Here is a 17330-nt window from a genome sequence, read left to right on the forward strand (position 1 = left end):
AGATGGGCAGGGGGAGCATGTTCAGACAGCAAAAAGTAACTTTCTCTGTAATGTAATGTTTTATATTTTCCTCACTTTTCAGACCCACCAGGTCCACCTTCAAATCCAAGAGTGACTGATACTACAAAGACAAGTGCATCTTTAGCCTGGGGCAAGCCTCACTATGATGGTGGTCTGGACATCACTGGCTATATAGTAGAGCATCAAAAGGAAGGAGAAGAGGAATGGATAAAAGACACGACAGGGACTGCTTTAAGAATCACTCAGTTTGTTGTTGCTCAGCTGCAGACAGGAGCCAAATACAATTTCAGAATCTCCGCCATGAATGCTGCAGGTGTTGGTGAACCAGCAATAATTCCGAGTGTGGAAATCCAAGACCGGGAAGAGATTCCTGACTTTGAATTAGACGCTGAGCTAAGAAGAACACTTGTTGTTAGAGCTGGATTAACTATTCGAATTTTTGTGCCAATTAAAGGACGTCCAACTCCAGAAGTTACATGGACAAAAGATGATGTTTCACTCAAAGGACGTGCCAGTATTGAAAATACAGACTCTTTCACACTCTTGATTGTCACAGAGTGCACCAGATATGATGCAGGAAAGTATGTAATGACTCTTGAAAATGCTGCTGGTAAGAAGACTGGCTTTGTAAATGTAAAAGTCTTGGATACACCAGGTCCGCCAATAAACCTTAAGCCTAGAGAAATAACCAAAGACAGCATCACCCTCCAATGGGATATGCCTCTGATAGATGGTGGTTCACGTATAACAAACTATATTGTCGAGAAACGTGAATCAACTCGGAAAGCATATTCAACAGTCTCAACTAATTGCCAAAAGTGTTCCTTCAGGATTCCTAATTTGGCTGAGGGGAGCGAATACTATTTCAGAGTGCTGGCTGAAAATGAGTACGGTATTGGTGAACCAGCTGAAACCACAGAGCCAGTAAGAGCTTCTGAGGCACCATCCCCACCTGAGAGCCTTAATATTATGGATGTAACACGGAACTCAGTTAGCCTGGCTTGGCCAAAACCAGAACATGACGGTGGCAGCAAGATCACTGGGTATGTAATTGAAGCACAGAGAAAAGGAACGAACCAGTGGGCACACATCACCACTGTAAAAACGCTGGACTGTGTAGTAAAGAATCTGACTGAAAATGAAGAGTATACATTCCAGGTTATGGCAGTTAACAGTGCTGGAAGAAGTGCCCCAAGAGAAAGCAGGCCAGTTATTATCAAGGAGCAGACAATGCTACCAGAGTTTGACCTCCGTGGTATCTACCAGAAAACAGTCATTGCCAAAGCTGGTGACAACATCAAGATTGAAATCCCTGTGCTTGGTCGTCCAAGGCCTACTGTGACTTGGAAGAAAGAAGACCAGATACTCAAGCAAACACAAAGGGTAAATTGTGAAAATACTGCAACTGCAACCATACTAACCATCAATGAATGTAAACGAAGTGATAGTGGTCAATATCCACTGTCAGCTAAAAATATTGTTGGAGAAGTTAGTGAAGTAATCACAGTTCAGGTTCATGACATACCTGGACCTCCTACTGGACCAATCAAATTTGATGAAATATCATGTGACTTTCTTACGTTCTCATGGGAGCCTCCTCTGAATGATGGTGGTGTACCAATAAGTAACTATGTTGTAGAAATGCGTCAAACTGACAGTACCACATGGACTGAACTGGCAACCACAGTGATACGTACCACATTTAAAGCCACTCGTCTTACTACTGGAGTTGAGTATCAGTTCCGTGTTAAAGCTCAAAACAGATATGGAATTGGTCCAGCCATTACTTCAGAGTCTGTTGTTGCCAACTACCCATTTAAGGTACCTGGGCCTCCTGGCACTCCACAGGTGATTGCAGTCACCAAGGAAACCATGACCATTAGCTGGCATGAGCCAGTTACTGATGGTGGAAGCCCAATTCTGGGATATCACGTTGAAAGAAAAGAACGAAATAGCATTCTTTGGCAGACTGTAAGTAAAATGCTGTTATCAGGCAATATCTTTAAATCAACTGGACTTAGTGATGGCATTGCATATGAATTCCGTGTTATAGCAGAAAATCTGGCTGGGAAGAGTAAGCCAAGCAAGCCATCTGAGCCTGTGTTTGCCCTAGACCCAATAGATCCACCTGGTAAGCCGATACCTCTGAACATTACAAGACATGCAGTTACACTGAAGTGGACTAAACCAGAATATAATGGAGGTTTTAAGATAACTGGCTACACTGTCGAAAAAAGAGACCTCCCTAATGGTCGTTGGCTGAAGGCTAATTTCAGCAATATACTAGAGACTGAATTCACTGTAAGCGGTTTGACAGAAGATGCTGCCTATGAATTCCGTGTGATTGCTAGGAATGCTGGTGGAGCTGTTAGTCAGCCCTCTGAACCATCAGATGCAATAACTTGTAGAGACGACATTGACCCACCGAAGATAAGGGTGGATGCTAAATACAAAGACACCTTAGTGCTGAAAGCAGGTGAAGTTTTCAGACTTGAGGCTGACGTGTCAGGCCGCCCTCCACCAGCTATGACATGGACAAAAGGAGAAAAAGAACTTGAAGACACGGCAAAATTAGAAATAAAAATAGCAGATTTCTCTACTGTTCTTATCAATAAAGATTCTTCAAGAAAAGATGGTGGTGCCTATACGCTTACTGCAACAAATCCCGGCGGCTTTGCCAAGCATATCTTCAACGTTAAAGTTCTTGATAGACCTGGTCCCCCAGAAGGGCCTTTGGCTGTGTCTGAAGTCACTGCGGAAAAATGTGTGCTGTCATGGCTACCTCCACTGGATGATGGAGGAGCAAAGATTGACCATTATGTAGTTGAAAAACGTGAAACCAGTAGATTGGCATGGACAGCTGTAGCCACAGAAGTTCCATTAACTAAAGTGAAGGTTACTAAGCTGTTGAAAGGCAATGAGTACGTCTTCCGTGTTATGGCTGTTAACAAATATGGAGTTGGAGAGCCTCTGGAATCAGAGCCTGTTCTTGCAGTAAATCCATACGTGCCACCTGATCCACCTAAAACACCTGAAGTTACAGCAATTACAAAAGATTCTATGGTTGTCTGCTGGGGCCATCCTGATTCTGATGGTGGAAGCCCAATAACTAATTATATTGTAGAACGTCGAGACAAGGCTGGTCTACGGTGGGTGAAATGTAACAAACGAGTTGTTACTGACTTACGCTATAAAGTTTCTGGACTGACAGAAGGCCATGAATATGAATACAGAGTCATGGCTGAAAATGCTGCTGGAGTCAGTGAGCCAAGCCCAACAAGTCCATTCTATAAAGCCTGTGATACTGTATTTAAGCCTGGTCCCCCAGGTAATCCCCGTGTTTTAGATAGCAGCAAGTCCTCAATTACAATAGCATGGAACAAACCAATATATGATGGTGGTTCAGAGATCACAGGTTACATGGTTGAGATCGCACTGCCTGAAGAAGATGAGTGGAAGATTGTAACTCCACCAATAGGTCTAAAGGCCACATCTTTTACCATCACTGACCTGAAAGAAAATCAAGAGTATAAAATACGGATATACGCTATGAACTCTGAAGGTCTTGGAGAACCTGCTCTTGTTCCTGGGACTCCAAAAGCTGAAGAAAGAATGCTACCACCAGAGATTGAACTGGATGCAGAACTACGTAAAGTTGTCACTATTAGAGCCTGCTGTACTCTAAGGCTCTTTGTCCCAATTAAAGGAAGACCAGCACCTGAAGTAAAATGGACAAGAGAACATGGAGAATCTTTGGATAGAGCAAGCATTGAATCAACAAGCTCTTATACTCTACTTATTGTTGAAAATGTAAATAGATTTGATAGCGGCAAATACATACTGACAATTGAAAACAGCTCAGGTAGCAAGTCAGCATTTGTTAATGTCAGAGTTCTTGATACCCCAGGAGCACCTCAAGACTTGAAAATAAAAGAAGTGACAAAATCATCAGTTACTCTTACATGGGAGCCTCCTCTCATAGATGGTGGCTCTAAAATAAAAAATTATATTGTTGAAAAGCGTGAATCAACAAGAAAAGCTTATTCAACTGTTAATGCAAATTGCCACAAAACCAGCTGGAAAGTTGATTCCCTGCAAGAAGGCTGCAACTACTACTTCAGAGTCCTAGCTGAAAATGAGTATGGAATAGGCCTTCCAGTTGAAACTTCAGAATCCATAAAAGTATCAGAAAGACCACTTCCACCAGGGAAAATAACATTGTTGGATGTGACAAGAAATAGTGTATCCTTATCTTGGGAAAAGCCTGAACATGATGGTGGTAGCAGAATTCTGGGCTACATTGTAGAAATGCAAAGCAAAGGCAGTGAAAAGTGGTCAACTTGTGCTACAGTAAAAGTTACTGAAGCCACTATCACAGGATTGATCCAAGGTGAAGAATACACCTTCCGTGTTTCAGCTCAGAATGAGAAAGGTATCAGTGATCCTCGCCAGCTGGGTATACCAGTTGTTGCGAAAGATCTTGTGATTCCACCAGCTTTCAAACTACTGTTTACCACTTTCAGCGTTCTAGCAGGAGAGGACTTAAAGGTTGATGTTCCTTTTGTCGGTCGACCCAAACCAGCAGTGTTTTGGCATAAAGATAATGTGGCATTGAAGCAAACTACAAGAGTAAATGCAGAAAGTTCAGAAAACAACACAGTGTTAACAATAAAAGAGGCATGCAGAGAAGATGTGGGGGCATATTTAGTTAAACTTACAAACTCTGCAGGTGAAGCAGCTGAAACACTAAATATTGTTGTCCTTGACAAACCAGGACCTCCAACTGGACCAGTAAAAGTAGATGAAGTAACAGCAGATAGCATTACGATTTCCTGGGAACCACCCCAGTATGATGGTGGTAGCTCTATCAATAATTACATTGTAGAAAAAAGAGACACTTCCACCACCACTTGGCAGATTGTGTCAGCCACTGTTGCAAGAACAACTATAAAAGCATGTCGATTAAAGACTGGCAGTGAATATCAGTTCAGAATCGCAGCTGAAAACAGATACGGGAAGAGTACCTATCTTACTTCAGAGTCAATCATAGCCCAATATCCATTTAAAGTTCCTGGCCCACCTGGGACACCTTTTGTAACAGATGTCACAAAAGACAGCATGGTGGTACAATGGAATGAACCAGTCAATGATGGTGGTAGCAAGATCATTGGGTATCACTTGGAGCGCAAAGAACGAAACAGCATTCTGTGGGCTAAACTGAATAAAACACCTATCCCAGATACAAAATTTAAGACAACAGGCCTTGAGGAAGGTCTTGAATATGAGTTCAGAGTTTATGCAGAAAACATAGTGGGCATTGGAAAGGCAAGTAGAGGATCTGAATGCTATACTGCACATGACCCATGTGACCCTCCAGGTCGTCCAGAACCTATAATTGTCACAAGAAGCTCTGTAACACTTCAGTGGAAGAAACCTGAATATGATGGTGGAAGTAAGATCACAGGCTATGTTGTTGAAAAGAAGGAGCTACCAGATGGTCGTTGGATGAAGGCAAGCTTTACAAATGTCATTGATACCCAGTTTGAAGTAACTGGTCTAGTTGAAGACCAGAGGTATGAGTTCCGTGTTATAGCGCGAAATGCTGCTGGTGTTTTCAGTGAACCATCTGAGAGCTCAGGGGCAATTACAGCAAGAGATGAAGTAGAGCCACCTCATATAAGTATGGATCCAAAATACAAAGACACTATTGTAGTGCATGCTGGCGAATCATTCAAGCTTGATGCTGATGTTCGTGGCAAACCAATACCTTCCATTCAGTGGCTAAAAGGTGATCATGAACTGACAAACACTGCTCGTATGGAAATAAAAAGTACTGATTTTGCAACAAGCCTTAGTGTGAAGGATGCCATTAGAGTTGACAGTGGTCAGTATGTACTACTGGCAAAGAATGTTGCAGGTGAAAAGAAAGTTCCTGTTAATGTCAAAGTTCTTGATAGACCTGGACCACCAGAAGGACCTGCTGAGATTACAGGCATTACTGCTGAAAAATGCATGCTGTCATGGAAACCTCCGCTACAAGATGGTGGTAGCGATATTTCACATTACGTTGTAGAAAAAAGGGAAACCAGTCGCTTGGTGTGGACGGTTGTTGATTCTAATGTGCAAACCCTAAACTGCAAAGTTACAAAACTTTTAGAAGGAAATGAATATGTTTTCCGCATCATGGCGGTAAACAAATATGGCATTGGTGAGCCTCTTGAGTCCGAACCAATACTCGCAAAGAATCCATTTGTAGTGCCGCTTCCACCAAAGGCACCAGAAGTCACAGCCATTACCAAGGATTCGATGATAGTTGTATGGGAAAGGCCAGCCTCAGATGGCGGTAGTGAAATCCTAGGCTACGTCCTTGAAAAACGAGATAAGGAAGGTATTCGCTGGACAAGATGTAACAAACGTCTGATAAGTGAATTGCGATACAGAGTGACTGGTCTTATAGAAAATCATGATTATGAGTACAGAGTCTCAGCTGAAAATGCTGCTGGTCTTAGTGAACCAAGCCCACCTTCCACTTACTACAAAGCGTGTGATCCTGTTTACAAGCCAGGTCCACCCAATAACCCTAAAGTTGTGGATATTACAAGATCTTCAGTTTTCCTTTCATGGGGTAAACCTATCTATGATGGTGGCTCTGAAATTCAGGGGTACATTGTGGAAAAATGTGATGTAAGTGATGGTGAATGGGCAATTTGTACCCCTCCAACTGGAATTAAAAATACTCACATGGAAGTAGAAAAATTAGTGGAAAAACATGAATACAAGTTCCGCATATGTGCAGTTAATAAAGTGGGAGTTGGAGAGCATGCGGATGTTCCAGGTTCTGTTGTTGTGGAAGAAAAGATGGAGGCACCAGACCTTGACCTTGACATGGAATTAAGGAAGATTGTAAATGTGAGGGCAGGAGGTTCCTTAAGATTGTTTGTTCCCATCAGAGGTCGTCCAACACCTGAAGTAAAATGGGGTAAAACAGATGGTGAGATCAGAGAGACAGCTATTATTGATACCACTAGCAGCTTTACTTCCCTTGTTCTGGACAACGTTAACAGATTTGATACAGGGAAGTATACTCTGACTTTAGAAAACAGCAGTGGAACAAAGTCTGCCTTTGTCAGTGTAAGAGTACTGGATACCCCAAGTGCACCTGTTAATTTAAAAATCAGGGAGATCACTAAGGATTCCGTTTCGCTTTCATGGGAGCCTCCTCTCTTGGACGGTGGAGCAAAAATAAAGAATTACATTGTTGAAAAGCGTGAAGCAACAAGAAAGGCATATGCAGCTGTTGTAACAAACTGCCACAAGACTTCATGGAAAGTAGATCAACTTCAGGAAGGCTGCTATTACTTCTTTAGAATCTCTGCTGAAAATGAATATGGAATTGGCCTCCCTGCAGAAACAAGTGACCCAATTAAAGTTGCTGAAGTTCCGCAGCCTCCTGGGAAGATAACAGTGGATGATGTTACAAGAAACAGTGTCTCACTAAGCTGGGCAAAACCTGAACATGATGGTGGCAGCAAAATCATACAATACATTGTTGAAATGCAAGCAAAGGGTAGTGATAAGTGGTCAGAGTGTGCTCGCGTAAAAACACTTGAAGCAGTTATTACTAACCTAACTCAAGGGGAAGAATACCTTTTTAGAGTAATGGCTGTAAATGAAAAGGGCAAGAGTGATCCTAGGGCACTTGCAGTCCCAATTGTTGCCAAAGACCTGGTGATTGAACCTGATGTAAGACCTGCTTTCCACAGTTATAGTATCCAAGTGGGACAAGACCTGAAAGTAGAAGTACCAATTGCAGGTCGACCTAAACCAACTGTCACCTGGGTAAAAGATGGCCAGCCATTACGGCAGACAACAAGAGTCAATGTTAGTGATATGGCTGATCTCACTATATTGAATATTAAAGAAACTAGCAAAGAGGACAGTGGCACTTATGAAATCACTGTGGATAACGTTGTTGGGCAAAAGTCTGCCTCTGTTGAAATCATAACTCTAGACAAACCTGACCCTCCAGCGGGACCTGTGAAGTTTGATGAAATAAGTGCAGAAAGTATTACCCTGTCATGGAATCCCCCAGCATACACAGGCGGCTGCCAGATCACCAACTATATTGTTCACAAGAGAGATACAACAACCACTGTATGGGAAACAGTTTCGGCTACTGTTGCAAGAACTACACTGAAGGTGACTAAACTGAAAACTGGTTCAGAATACCAGTTCAGAATATTTGCCGAGAACAGATATGGGCAGAGCTTCGCATTGGAATCTGCACCGGTTGTAGCACAGTACCCCTACAAGGAACCAGGACCTCCTGGCACACCATTTGTGACAACAGTTACGAAAGACTCCATGGTCGTACAGTGGCATGAACCAATAAATGATGGTGGCAGCAGAGTGCTGGGCTACCATCTTGAGAGAAAGGAGAAAAACAGCATTTTATGGGCTAAAGTGAACAAGACTATTATTCAGGACACAAGTTTTAAGACAAATAACCTTGAAGAAGGAATTGAATATGAGTTCCGAGTTTCTGCAGAAAATATTGTTGGTGTAGGCAAAACAAGTAAAGTTTCTGAGTGCTACGTAGCTCGTGACCCATGTGATCCTCCAGGTCGCCCAGAAGCTATTGTAATAAAAAGAAGCTCTATTACTCTACAGTGGACCAAACCAGAATATGATGGTGGAAGTAAGATTACTGGTTATATTGTAGAGAAACGTGACTTACCAGATGGTCGCTGGATGAAAGCTAGCTTCACAAATATCATTGAAACTCAGTTCACTGTAACTGGGCTTACTGAAGATGAAAGATATGAATTCAGAGTAATTGCAAAGAATGCTGCAGGTGCAATAAGTAAACCTTCTGAGAGTACAGGACCAATAACAGCAAGGGATGAAGTTGAACTTCCACGAATTTCAATGGATCCAAAGTACAAAGATGTAATTGTTGTAAACGCTGGTGAAACATTCAGACTTGAAGCTGATGTTCATGGAAAGCCACTACCAACCATTAAGTGGTACAAAGGAGATAAAGAGCTTGAGGAAACTGCTAGATGTGAAATAAAGAACACAGATTTCAGTGCATTAATTATTGTAAAAGATGCTATTAGAGTCGATGGTGGACAGTACATTTTAGAAGCCTCTAATGTCGCAGGAACAAAGAGAGTACCAGTAAATGTAAAAGTCCTGGACAGGCCAGGACCTCCAGAGGGCCCAGTCCAGGTGACAGGAGTTACATCTGAAAAATGTTCATTGGCGTGGGCTCCTCCTCTTCATGATGGTGGCAGTGATATTTCTCATTACATTGTAGAAAAGAGAGAAACTAGTCGCCTGGCATGGACTGTTGTTGCTTCAGAAGTTTTACCCACAATGCTGAAAGTAACAAAACTTTTAGAAGGAAATGAGTATGTTTTCCGTATTATGGCAGTTAACAAATACGGGGTTGGTGAGCCATTAGAATCTGTGCCAGTAATGATGAAAAATCCATTTGTGGTTCCTGGACCCCCCAAGGCCTTGGAAATTACTAACATCACAAAGGATTCTATGACTGTCTGCTGGAGCCGGCCAGATAGTGATGGAGGTAGTGAAATCATAGGCTACATTGTAGAAAAGAGAGACCGAGCAGGCATCAGATGGATAAAATGCAATAAACGCCGAATTACAGATTTGCGATTAAGAGTTACAGGACTAACAGAGGATCATGAATATGAATTCAGAGTTTCTGCTGAAAATGCTGCTGGAGTGGGTGAACCAAGCCAAGTTTCTCCTTACTTTAAAGCTTGTGACCCCATGTTCAAGCCTGGTCCTCCTACGAACGCTCACATTGTGGATACCACCAAAAGTTCAGTTACACTTGGTTGGAGTAAACCTATTTATGATGGTGGTTGTGAAATCCAGGGATACATTGTAGAAATTTGTAAAGCAGATGAAGATGAATGGTCACTTGTTACTCCACAGACAGGTCTACGTGCCACTCGATTTGAAATCAAAAAGCTTACGGAACATCAAGAATATAAATTACGAGTGTGTGCCCTCAACAAGGTTGGTGTTGGAGAGCCTGCATCAGTTCCTGGTACTATTAAACCTGAAGACAAACTTGAAGCTCCAGAACTTGATATTGATTCAGAGCTAAGGAAAGGGATAGTGGTTAGAGCTGGTGGGTCTGCTAGGATTCACATACCATTCAGGGGACGACCAACACCTGACATCACATGGTCTCGAGAAGAAGGTGAATTCACAGAAAAGGTTCAGATTGATAAAGGCATAAACTACACACAACTTTCAATTGACAACTGTGATAGAAATGATGCTGGAAAGTACATCCTTAAGTTGGAGAACAGCAGCGGTTCTAAATCTGCATTTGTTACAGTGAAAGTCTTGGACACACCAGGACCACCACAAAACTTAGTGGTAAAAGATATAAAGAAGGATTCTGCTGTATTATCTTGGGAACCACCCATTATTGATGGTGGTGCAAAAGTAAAGAACTATGTAATAGACAAGCGTGAGTCAACCAGGAAGGCATTTGCAAATGTAAGTGCTAAGTGTGGCAAGACAAGTTTTAAAGTTGAAAACCTTACAGAGGGAGCAATTTATTACTTCAGAGTTATGGCAGAAAATGAATTTGGAATTGGTGTTCCAGCTGAAACCACGGATGCTGTCAAAGCCTCAGAGCCACCTCTGCCTCCTGGAAAAGTAACACTCACCGATGTGACTCAGAGAAGTGCATCCCTTACATGGGAAAAACCTGAACATGATGGGGGTAGCAGAATTTTGGGATACATTGTTGAAATGCTGCCTAAAGGAGCAGAAAAATGGAGTGTTGTTAGTGAGACGAAAACATGCAATGCAGTGGTGTCTGGTTTGAGTCCAGGACAGGAATATCAATTTCATGTGATTGCCTACAATGAAAAAGGTAAAAGTGATCCCAGAGCACTTGGAGTTCCTGTGATAGCTAAAGACTTGACAATTGCACCAAGTTTCAAACTGATGTTTAATACATACAGTGTACAGGCTGGAGAAGATCTGAAGGTAGAAGTACCATTTATAGGTAGACCCAAACCTACTATTACTTGGACAAAAGATGAGCAGCCACTGAAACAGACAACCAGATTACATATTCAGGATACATCAACATCAACTATCTTAAATATTAAAGAAAGCAACAAAGACGACTTCGGGAAATATACAGTAACAGCAACAAACACAGCAGGTACGGCAACAGAGCACCTGAGCATAATTGTGCTGGAAAAGCCTGGCCCACCACGAGGACCTGTTCGCTTTGATGAAGTTAGTGCAGACTTTGTTGTTTTATCATGGGATCCACCTGATTATACTGGTGGCTGTCAGATAAGCAACTATATAGTAGAAAAGCGTGACACAAGCACTACTACATGGAGCATTGTGTCAGCAACTGTTGCAAGAACAACTATCAAAGCAACAAAGCTTAAAACAGGTTCTGAATACCAGTTCAGGATTTCTGCTGAAAATAGATATGGGAAGAGCTCTCCTTTGGATTCTAAACCAGTTGTTGTGCAGTACCCCTACAAAGTGCCTGGGCCACCTGGAACCCCATTTGTAACATCAGCTTCCAAGGACCATATGATTGTAGAATGGCATGAACCAGTTAATGATGGAGGAAGCAAAGTTCTTGGCTACCATCTTGAACGTAAAGATAAGAACAGCATTCTTTGGACAAAACAGAACAAGTCACTCATTGCAGACACCAAATATAAAACAGATGGCCTTGAAGAAGGTCTTGAATATGAGTTCAGAGTTTCTGCTGAAAACATTGTTGGCATTGGCAAAGTCAGCAAAGTATCAGAGTTGTATGTTGCCCGAGATCCTTGTGACCCACCTGGCCGCCCAGAAGCTATTGTTGTTACAAGAAATAATATCACGCTGAAGTGGAAAAAACCAGAATATGATGGTGGAAGCAAAGTAACTGGCTATATTGTAGAAAAGAAAGAACTACCAGATGGTCGCTGGATGAAAGCCAGCTTTACAAATGTATTGGAAACAGAATTTACAGTAAGCGGTCTTGTTGAAGACCAACGATATGAATTTAGAGTAATTGCAAGAAATGCAGCAGGTTGCTTGAGTGAACCATCTGAAAGTACAGGGCCCATTACTGCCAGAGATGAAATTGAAGCACCAGGGGCTTCGCTAGATCCTAAATACAAAGATGTAATTGTTGTTCATGCTGGAGAAACCTTTGTTCTTGAAGCTGATATCCACGGCAAACCTATTCCTGACATTACATGGTCAAAAGACGGTAAAGACCTTGAAGAAGCAACTGCAAGAATGGAAATCAAATCTACGATTCAGAAAACAACTCTTACTGTCAAAGACTGTATAAGAGTAGATGGAGGTCACTATACTCTTAACCTCAGAAATGTTGGTGGCACAAAATCTATACCAATCACTGTAAAAGTGCTCGACAGGCCAGGACCTCCAGAAGGACCTTTGAATGTTACAGGTGTCACTGCAGAAAAATGCTACTTGGCATGGGCTCCACCTTTACATGACGGCGGTTCTAATATCTCACATTATATCATTGAGAAGAGAGAGACAAGCAGACTTTCATGGACACAAGTAGCAACAGATGTGCAGGCTCTAAGCCACAAAGTAACTAGACTCCTTGCTGGCAATGAGTACATTTTCCGTGTAATGGCAGTGAACAAATATGGAACTGGTGAACCCTTGGAATCTGAGCCAATTGTGGCTCGTAATCCATACAAACCCCCTGGTCCTCCTTCGACACCTGAAGTTTCAGCAATCACTAAAGATTCTATGGTGGTAACATGGGGTCGCCCAGAAGACAATGGGGGAGCTGAAATTGAAGGTTACATACTTGAAAAACGAGACAAAGATGGTATCCGGTGGACCAAATGCAATAAGAAAAGGCTCTCAGACTTGCGATTCCGAGTAACAGGTCTTACCGATGGGCATTTCTATGAATTTAGAGTTTCTGCTGAAAATGCTGCAGGGGTAGGGGAACCCAGTGAGCCATCCATTTTCTATCGTGCTTGTGATGTGTTATATCCACCAGGTCCACCAAGCAATCCAAAGGTTACAGACACTTCCAGGTCATCCGTTTCCCTTGCCTGGAGTAAGCCCATTTATGATGGTGGTGCTCCAGTTAAGGGATATGTAGTAGAAGCGAAAGAAGCTGCTGCTGATGAATGGACTACCTGCACCCCACCAGCAGGCCTACAAGCAAACCAGTTCACTGTAACAAAACTTAAAGAGAACCAGGAGTATAACTTCCGCATCTGTGCCATCAACTCAGAAGGAGTAGGAGAACCTGCTACTATACCTGGTACAGTCATAGCAGCAGACAAGATTGAACCTCCTGAAATTGAACTCGATGCAGATCTCAGAAAAGTAGTCACTGTACGTGCTAGTGGTACATTACGCCTGTTTGTCACTATCAAAGGAAGACCAGAACCTGAAGTTAAATGGGAGAAAGCAGAAGGAACAATTAGTGAGCGAGCCCAGATTGAAGTCACCAGTTCCTATACAATGCTGGTCATTGACAATGTGAATAGATTTGATAGTGGCAGATACAATCTTACATTAGAGAACAACAGTGGCAAAAAATCAGCGTTTGTTAATGTCAGAGTACTTGACACACCTAGTGCACCTATAAACCTGACAATCAGAGAAGTAAAGAAAGATTTTGTAACATTAGCCTGGGAACCACCACTTATTGATGGTGGAGCTAAAATTACCAACTATGTTGTTGAAAAGCGAGAATCCACAAGAAAGGCATATGCCACAATTACAAACAACTGCAATAAGAATTCCTTCAAAATTACTCAACTACAAGAAGGATGTAGTTATTACTTCCGTGTTCTAGCTGTAAATGAATATGGAGTTGGCTTACCAGCAGAAACACCTGACCCAATTAAGGTTTCTGAACCACCTTCTCCACCTGTAAAGGTTGTTCTTGTTGATGTGACTCGCAACTCTGTTTCACTTAAATGGGAAAAGCCAGAGAGCGATGGTGGCAGTAAAATTACTGGTTATATAGTAGAAATGCAATCTAAAGGAAGTACAAAATGGAGTGCATGCACACAGGTGAAAATATTAGAAGCAACCATAACAGGCTTAAGTATGGGAGAAGAATACAGTTTCAGAGTGATTGCTGTTAATGAAAAAGGAAAAAGTGATCCAAGAGAACTTGGTGTCCCAGTCATTGCAAAAGATATTGAAATCCAGCCATCTGCTGAGCTCCTTTTCAATACATTCACTGTGAAAGCTGGAGATGATCTTAAGATTGATGTGCCATTCAGAGGGCGACCTCTTCCAACGATTAGCTGGAAGAAGGATGGGAATCCCTTGAAAGAGACAACCAGGGTAAATGTTCAGACATCAAAGACTTCAACTTCACTGTGCATCAAGGAAGCTTCAGATGAAGATTTGGGACATTATGAATTACATCTTTCAAATACTGCCGGATCAACAACAGCTTCTCTAACTGTAGTTGTCCTTGACAGACCAGGACCACCAACTGATGTACATATTGATGAAGTTAGTGCTGATAGTGTAACTCTGTCTTGGAAGCCTCCAGCATATGATGGTGGGTGCCATATTAGCAATTACATTGTGGAGAAGCGAGACACTACCACAACAACATGGGATGTAGTATCTGCAGCAGTTGCTAGAACATCAATTAAAGTATCTCGACTCACCACTGGCTCTGAATATCAGTTCCGTGTTTGTGCAGAAAACCGCTATGGGAAAAGCACTTATGCTAATTCTCCTTCTGTTGTGGCTGAGTATCCATTTAAGCCTCCAGGACCACCTGGAACTCCTCAGGTGGCACATGCAACTAAAGCTTTCATGATTGTAACTTGGCAGGTACCAGTTAATGATGGAGGTAGCAGTGTACTAGGATATCACTTGGAGCGTAAAGAAAGAAGCAGCATTCTTTGGACAAAAGTCAACAAGAGCCTTATAACTGATACACAAATGAAAGTTACAGGTCTTGATGAAGGACTGCTGTATGAATATCGTGTGTATGCTGAAAACATCGCCGGAATAGGAAAATGCAGTAAATCATGTGAACCAGTTGCTGCAAGAGATCCATGTGATCCTCCTGGTCAGCCAGAAGTGACCAATATTACAAGAACAAGCGTCTCATTGAAATGGGCTAAACCAGAATATGACGGTGGAGCTAAAGTAACAGGATATATTATTGAACGCAGAGAATTACCAGATGGTCGTTGGTTAAAATGTAATTTTACTAATGTCCAAGAAACATACTTTGATGTAGGTGGACTTACGGAAGACCAGCGATACGAATTCCGCGTGATTGCTAAGAACGCTGCTGGACTCTTCAGTCAACCATCTGAATCAACTGGACCTGTGACTGTAAAAGATGATGTAGAGGCTCCAAGAATTATGGTGGATGCCAAATTCAGGGATGTCGTAGTTGTGAAAGCTGGAGAAGTGTTCAAAGTCAATGCTGATCTCGCAGGACGGCCAATACCAGTGATTTCGTGGACAAAAGATGGCAAGGAGCTTGAAGGAAAAGCTAGAGTTGAAATAGCCTCAACAGATCACACTACTGCAATAACCATTAAAGACTGTATCCGAGGTGATTCAGGACAGTATGTACTAACATTACAAAATGTTGCAGGAACAAAATCTTTGGCAATTAATTGCAAAGTACTTGATAGACCTGGCCCACCTGCAGGCCCATTAGAAATAAATGGCCTTACTGCTGAAAAGTGCCATTTATCATGGGGACCTCCTCAAGAAAATGGTGGTGCAGACATTGATTATTACATTGTAGAAAAACGTGAGACCAGCAGAATTGCCTGGACACTCTGTGAAGCAGAGCTTAAAACAACATCCTGTAAAGTGACAAAACTACTGAAGGGTAATGAGTATATTTTCAGAGTAATGGGAGTTAACAAATATGGTGTTGGCGAGCCTTTAGAAAGTGTGGCTGTCAAAGCCCTAGACCCATTTACAGTTCCAAGTCCACCTACATCTTTAGAGATCACAGGTGTGAGCAAAGATTCGATAACTCTGTGCTGGGCAAGACCTGAGTCTGATGGAGGCAATGAGATCTCTGGCTATGTAATTGAAAGGCGTGAGAAAACTAGCCTAAGGTGGATTCGTGTAAACAAAAAGCCAGTTTATGATTTAAGGGTGAAATCATCTGGTCTTCGTGAAGGATGTGAATATGAATTCCGGGTTTATGCAGAAAATGCTGCTGGCCTTAGTCTTCCAAGTGAAACCACACCATTGATACGGGCAGAAGATCCAATCTTCCTCCCATCTCCCCCATCTAAACCTAGGATTATGGATTCTACAAGGACAAATATCACAATTGGTTGGACAAAGCCACTGTTCGATGGAGGTGCGCCAGTAACAGGATATACAGTTGAATACAAGAAAACTGATGAAACTGACTGGACAACTGCTGTTCAGAACTTAAGAGGCACAGAATACACCGTAACGGGCTTAGTATCAGGCTCTGAGTATGTCTTTAGAGTGAAATCCATTAACAAAATGGGTGTAAGTGAACCAAGTGATGTCTCAGAACCTGAGGTGGCAAAAGAAAGAGAAGAAGAACCTGCCTTTGATATTGACAGTGAAATGCGGAAGACTTTAATTGTAAAGGCTGGTGAATCATTCACAATGACTGTTCCTTTCAGAGGCAAACCAGTCCCAAATGTAACGTGGAACAAACCAGACACTGATCTCCGCACGCGAGCAAGCATTGATACTTCAGATAATCGCACATCTCTTACTATTGAAAAAGCAACAAGAAATGATTCGGGAAAATACACATTAACATTGCAAAACATCCTGAACACTGCTACCTTGACTTTAATTGTCAAAGTTCTTGATACTCCTGGCCCACCATCTAATATTGCAACAAAAGATGTAACTAAAGAATCTGCTGTGTTATCTTGGGATGTTCCTGAAAATGATGGTGGGGCACCTGTAAAGAACTATGTTATTGAAAAACGAGAAGCTAGCAAAAAAGCATGGGTCACTGTGACAAACAACTGTCATCGCCTCTCCTACAAAGTGACTGATTTGCAAGAAGGTGCCATTTACTACTTCCGGGTTTCTGGAGAAAATGAGTATGGTGTTGGAGTGCCTTCTGAGACCAAGGAAGGAACAAAAATAACAGGTGAGTTTACTAAGAAAAATATTTGTTAATATTTAAAACAATACATGTTTTAAAATGTTTACTTCAAAATAATATAAAAAGTATTAAATCTATTTACAGTAGAAGGAAAAATAACTTTGTGGAAGGTATGTCTGTGGTTTTA

At 42.0% G+C, this 17330-nt stretch overlaps 1 protein-coding gene across 1 annotated transcript in view; it reads left to right on the forward strand.

The window, feature by feature from the left end:
- The window catches only part of TTN (titin), a gene marked incomplete at both ends in the record, with an annotated part of 239913 nt that overhangs the window by 195355 nt on the left and 27228 nt on the right, over nt 1-17330 (forward strand). Inside the window, one exon of the mRNA XM_080346387.1 lies at nt 83-17188. Coding sequence (XP_080202513.1) covers nt 83-17188 — 17106 coding nt within the window. The remainder of the gene's footprint in view (nt 1-82; nt 17189-17330) is intronic.

Source organism: Nesoenas mayeri (genome assembly GCF_963082525.1).
Source record: "Nesoenas mayeri genome assembly, chromosome: 6".
In the NCBI taxonomy this organism is placed as follows: Eukaryota; Metazoa; Chordata; class Aves; order Columbiformes; family Columbidae; genus Nesoenas; species Nesoenas mayeri.